General features: G+C 38.1%; 1 protein-coding gene across 1 annotated transcript in view; it reads right to left on the bottom strand.

Annotated features, from left to right (window-relative positions):
* Window positions 1–200: 200 nt before the first annotated feature.
* The window catches only part of SLC38A4 (solute carrier family 38 member 4), a gene marked incomplete at its 3' end in the record, with an annotated part of 29894 nt that continues 23541 nt past the window's right edge, over window positions 201–6553 (bottom strand). The window contains exons 13-15 of the mRNA XM_084255209.1: window positions 3468–3612; window positions 2573–2670; window positions 201–302 (exon numbers count right to left, since the gene is read on the bottom strand). Coding sequence (XP_084111335.1) covers window positions 201–302; window positions 2573–2670; window positions 3468–3612 — 345 coding nt within the window. The remainder of the gene's footprint in view (window positions 303–2572; window positions 2671–3467; window positions 3613–6553) is intronic.

Raw genomic sequence — 6553 nt, 5'->3', positions numbered from 1 at the left:
TGACAAAAGCAATTTTCTTTTCCGAAGATGCCTGGTGATGTAAACAGATTTTAAAAAGATGCTAGTAAGCATCTTTGGAATCTTCCTGTTATCTCCTATGAATAACATTCCAATCAATCACTCATTCCAATAATGCAAAAGTCTTTTGGAGCATAACTTGCAACCATTTCCAATAGAAAAAGAAAGTACTTTTCCTTGGGTTAGTGATGCTTGGTGTTAGGGGGATCGTAAATCCAGTCAATTATAATAAGCCCCATGCTTCCGATCATGAAGATGATCCCAACCACAAGGAAAATCAAAGCCTGTAATTCAGAAAAAACTTGTTAGGAAACACAGAAGCCACATTTACTTGCATGCTTTGCTTTTATACGTTGCTTACCTAATCTGCAACAATCTTATTTGCATATTGAATGTTATTATTCTTACAGTTGTGATGTCCAGGTCTAACAATCCAGTCAGTTAGAACCCTACCTGGGAAGGGGGAATACACTAGAGAGATGTAATCCAAATGTTCAAGAATTGAGTAATGATTAATTGACTTTGTACATCAAAATGATAAAATACACTATTATCACTTAAAATCAAGTGATAGACTGATAGCAAAGATCTACAAACAACTAATATAACTCAACAAAAATAAAGCAAACAACCAAGTCAAAAAAATGGGCATAAGAACTAAAAAGACATTTCTCCAAAGAAGAAATGAAAACGGCCAATAAGCATATGAAAATATGTTCAATATCACTAGGTATCAGGGAAATGCAAATCAAAACCACAGTGAGATACCACCTCACTCCAGTAAAAATGGCCCACATTAAAAAAACTGGAAACAACAAATACTCAGAGGACATGGAAATAAAGGAACCCTCTTACATTCCTGGCGGGAATGTAAACTGATCCAGCCACCACAGAAAGCTATATGGAGGATCCTCAGAACACTAAAAATGGATCTACCATAAGACTCAGTGATTTCACTCATAAGAATCCTTCCAAGGGACACAAAAACACTAATTTGAAAGGAAACCTGCACTCCTGTGTTTATTGCAGTACTATTTACAATGGCCAAGATATGGAAATAATCTAAATGCCCACATAAATGATTGAATCAAAAAGTTGTGGTCTATATACACAATGGAATATTACTCAGTAATCAAAAAGGAAACACTCAGGCCATTTGAAGCAACATAGATGAGCTGGAAGGGATGATGCTCAGTAAAATAAGTCAGAAGGAAAAAGAAAAATACTGGATAGTCTCACTTACATGAGGAATATAGGGGAACCAAACACAAGGTCAAGAAAAAAACTGACCATAAGACTGAGGCATACAGCAAAGGAGGAGAAGACAGGAGGGTCAAAACAGGGAGGGAGGAACACAAGGGAATATGGTGATGGTTCATAGGTGATGAGGTGGAGGGAGAACTATGGGTACTATAATGAAAAAAACATTTGATTAATTAATAAAAATAATTAATTAAAAATTAAATTAAATTAAATGTTAGATTTAATGACCATGGGGGTACAGTTATCTTCAAGGTGACAAAGGGCATGCCATATATATGATAAAATTTTATAAAGCAAATTAAAGCAAAAATTTAATATATATTGCACATTACTTGAAGAAAATCAAAGCACATATATGTGTGCACGCATGTGTATATATAAATGTATATACACACCCACAAAATAAATCTCAAAGTTTGAAACTAGAAAGGGTCTTACGTATTCCCAGACAGAGCAACTTTAATTCCATTTTGAGGAAGCAGCACTTAAGCCTTTTTTCACTAGATAACATGTTGGAAATAATTTTACTCATTTTCACATCTGATCAAACAGAAAATGGGTTACAAACAGGACAAGTAATTTGCCAAGGTCACAATGCTGTAAAAGTCCAAGCAAGGTAAACTACATAAAAAAGTTTGGGGGCAAAAGGATAGGAAGAATTTTGAGAGCAAATTGTCCTGAAGCCCCTCAATAATCCTAAGAGTGAATGGTTGTCAGGTAAAAATGCAGGATCACTCAGCAGCTTTCTTGTCAAGCCTTAATATAAGGCTATATTAGCAATCACTGATAATATTTAATTATCAGAAAAACTAGTGTATGGTTCCGTGGAAACAAGACACAATATAGTTGAACAATGTATGTTTTATATCCAAAGAGAGTAACTGGAAAATGAAGGATTCTGTTCTGGTTCTTGCTCCACCCCAGGGGACAAGATACCATGGAGAGTAAATCAAAGTCCCACCTTTTCTTTCAGCCTTGCAAAATCAATATGACCAAAATGTTTATATTGCTTCACCACAGGGGCCCTAATTTGCTCCTGCATAATTAGTCACAGACAATGCATATACACCTGGAGGAAAACTATTAGGGTTTGGTAGGTGTGAAGGACTCAATGCAAGATACTTGATATTTGAAGACAAGAAATTCTAAAATCATTTGAGTGTCCCAAACCTACCCCTACCCCTTTCTTTCCACCAGAGAGTTCCATCCACCTTTGACTTTTAGTTGTTGTTCATCAACTCATTTTTTTTTTTTTTAACTATGTGGAAAAGCAATGGTAAGTTTTACTTACCCCGACCTTTTGGGGTGACCTAAGAGATTCTTTCTTGACAAGTTTAAGATAAAAAGCTGCTGGAAGAATGAAAATCAGCATAGTGGCAGAAGAAGCCCCTGAGAAGAGAAACATGGCACAGGTAAGTGTCTCACAGAGCAGGTCTAACTCAGCAAGGCAGAGACCTAGGCCTTGCACTTTAAAGAAGCCAAATACAAAATTACCTTATTCTTAGCACTACCAGTATGGTAGCTACTTACTCATAGAAGATATTTATAAAGAACATTAAAAAGTGCCCAACATCATGCCTTCATATTAAGTTTACATAACATAAACATCAATTAATACAGAACATAAATTAAGAGGCTGAGCATTACAAATATACAGGAAATAATATACCTGCATACTCAGAAGGCTGAACTCATCACACACCTTTCCCATCCACTTCTCACTTTTTCAAGTTTTATATTGTGTTTAAAGTCTGAGTAACCTCCCAGACTTTAAGTCTTTCTACGTAATACCTGAGAAATTAAAATTATCAGCAGGCCCTACTGTTAAGGGAAATAATATGCTTTGCAAAATCAACTTCCTTCTCCTACAAAGATACCTTTTAGTGCTCAGTCGATGCACTTAGACCAGAGAGAACATTCTATGGATAAAAATCTATGCTCTTCACTTTTTTTATATATATGCAGAATTAAGCTCTAAGGCCAAGTCCTGGATCCATTTCAAGGTAGAAGCCTTGATTTTTATAGGGCTCTATTTTCTCATTGGTCAGAAAGGCAGCTTGACTGGATGACAGGGGTCTGTGATCTTGAATCAGATTCCGGATCCTGGAGCCCCCTGCCTGATGGCCTGCCCACCCTGAAGGAGGTATCAGTTTGAGTTGACCCAATGAAAGGAATCTGGAACTCACCTATAAATCCAAAGATGTATTTTATGGTTGGCACAAGGATGACCAAAACATTATTAACTGCGATGAGTATGGCTGCGATTAGGAAATGTCTTATCCAACTGAAGGGTCTTTTGGGGAATAACAGTGTGATCACGGACGTGCGAATCTGCAACAAGAATTCAGAGGTATGGCCACTATGTTTTTTATTTTATTATTTCAAATATTCTCAGGGATCTAAAGCATTTAGCTTCTGTTTTTTCTTTTTCTCCCAGAAAAGATCTTAATCCTGAATTTTAAAAATATGCATTGTGGGGGCCTCCTGGTGGCCTAAGGGTTGAGTCTCAGTGATAACACCCATGAGGCCTGAGTTCGATCCCCAGCCAGGGAGATGACCCACATGGTGCAGCAGACCTCTCCTATCCCTCCCTGCTGCTCCCCTCAGCAGTGTAGTTCAATCAATCTGTTCGTTCTGCTCGCCACTCTGTCTCTGGTGAATCCTCTCACCCCCTTGCATGTCTGGCCTGTGCCCCAGTTCTTCTATACATAAATAAATAAATCTTAAAAATAAAGCACATTGTGGTAAAATTCACATAACGTGAAATTCACCATCTTAATCATGCATCTATGTAGCTCAGTGCCAGAATGAATATTAAAATGAGTGAGTTATTCACTCAATAAATACTCTTTGGGTACAAAGGTACAAATGATTATCTAAGCAAGTAATCTGAAGAGAATGAAGTAAATACTGAGTCAATGAACGTATTTTTAACGTAAAAAAAGTATAGTTCAGGAGTACTAAGTGAATCCAGACTGCTCTCTTGGTACTCGTTTTTGGTGTTTGTGAGAGACAGTTATCCTTGATGATATATCTGGTGTTCAAATTGTCAGCTGTCAATTTTTTTTTTCTTAAAAATAATCTCACAGAAAGAGAAGACAACTGATAAGATTAAAATCACCACTAAAAATCTTCATTCATTATTTTTATAGAAAATAATGTATGTGTAATTCAGAGACACCATGAAAGCCTGACTGTTTTGGGGAGACTGGATTATGTGTTAAGGGCAGGCACTGAAATGATCTGGATATGAAAATGAACAGAGTTTTTTTATGAACTGGGATTTTTCATAACTTTGTACTTTTTTAACATTTTGCCACCTGATAATTTAAAAAATGTGATACTTCCTATTGTTTATTCCTTTCTCTTTTTCCCTTTTCCCTTCCCTCACACGTAGGTAATAAATGCACAAAAACAGCAAGAAACAAAAGCTCATAAGTTTAACATTCCTCAGTTTCTGGCTTATCTCTTGCACACAGCAGGCACTTAATAAATGCTGAATTAAATTCAACAGAACAAGACTTTTCCCTTCCTTCTGGATCCCTGACAAATTTCAGTCCTATTTCAGGGACTGAAATAAGTGGGTGAAGGGTCAAGAGAGGCTCCATTTGCAGCTGCTGCTCAAGTTACTCTGCTGTAACCTGATAAACCATCCTCCTAGGTAGAGGGAGGGGTGCGTTTTCTGTGTGAGCAGTTTAACAAAGCTGAAAATACTCTTGTTGCTGGAATCTTTTAGAGGACACTTTTAAACTAGAGGAATTAGTCTATTGGCTTTTCAATAAGTGAACACTTCAGTTAAGCTGAGACTACATTTTTGAAAGGCTGGGATTGATTTTCCCTTAAAATTTCACTTCTGAAGTCTATGGGTGGTGTGGAGTTGGGAACTCCCTTAAAAGAGAGAAAGGCAAAATACATTGTGAGGCACATGTATGGTTGACAAAAACTTTGAGCTCAATTGCTTGCAGTTTCTAATGTGACATTCCTTTCATACCACTCCACCAAAAATTAAAGCCATCTGTTTGGTTTAAAAGGCAATTTCATAGAAAGTCTCTGGAAATGGTTGAAGAGCGACCTTGTGAAAGATTGTGAAAACTGGATTAGCGAAAATTATGAAACGCACTGAAAAGTAGACTAAGGAAAGCAAATGGTTTGATTTCATTTTCCGCAGCAGTTTACAAATTCTACATCATGACCTCTAAGGAGTGACTAGTCAGTATCATCAAACTTGTCTCATCAGTAGGCTTAAAATCAGACTTCTAGGCTACAACATAAGAACTTACATTGATGGATCCAAATGGGCTACATTTATAGAACAAACAAGCAGAAAACAAGTTAATTTCTGGCAAAGGTAACATCTATATTCTTTTCAGTCCTTTATTAAAATAATGTTTGGTATTTAATTTGCCGAGTTATAAGGGCTACTGTATGTTCAGGGTCTCTCAAGGTAAATGTAATTAACTGAGGTCTCGTTCTACGGGTATAAAATGCAGAAAAATAACAGGGATGATGGCTGGGGTAAGTGGTGAATACCTCCTGCTCATAGCAGAATCCACAGTGAGCTGCAGGCTCATGAGCTGCCAACTTGCACATGAAGAGAACATGAGGCAAACAGGAGATGGAGGAGGGGGGAAGGCGGAGGGCAGGAGGGGCTAGGCTGCTGGTGGGGGAAGTGAACAGAAGGAGACTTGTGGGCAACTCCATGTGTGATGCACCTGGGCATACCTGAGATCAAGAGGGCTAAGCCATCCTACTTACCTACGTCAGGAGAGAGGCAAGGATGGCTTGATACCACAAAGGGCAGCCTGTTGGTCTTCTTATCTATATGCCCTTTCCTCTCCTGACACAAACTGACAAGAACCTGGAAATGTGGGTGAGATATTGTGGGTGGCAGCCGTCACCAGCTAAAGCCACAGCCTCTAACCCAGGATAAGTCATATGTTCTCTGTGGCTCTGGAGAAAACATCTATGATTTCCAGAGAGCACATTCTGAACAAGAACTTGTTGGGAAGCTTCTATTCTCTGATGTAGAAGCAGAGTGGAAGCTGAGACAAAGCATTAGCCCTGAACTCTAGAAAACAAAAACTGAAACCAAAATCTATTCTCCTGTTACTTAGAGAAGAAACATTTCCACTCTGTATAATTACCTAGGATGAGGTCTGGGAAACAGCTCCAGACATTACACTATACATGTCACAGCAGCCTCTGTCATATTTCTCTGCCTACATCTACATGTGCCTCAACAGGGGACCCCAAGATGATGTAGTGAGAATGG

The sequence above is a fragment of the Talpa europaea genome (genome assembly GCF_964194135.1).
Source record: "Talpa europaea genome assembly, chromosome: 15".
Taxonomy (NCBI): domain Eukaryota; kingdom Metazoa; phylum Chordata; class Mammalia; order Eulipotyphla; family Talpidae; genus Talpa; species Talpa europaea.
Note: the sequence above shows the minus strand (reverse complement) of the source record. Positions and strands in the feature narration are given on the sequence as shown.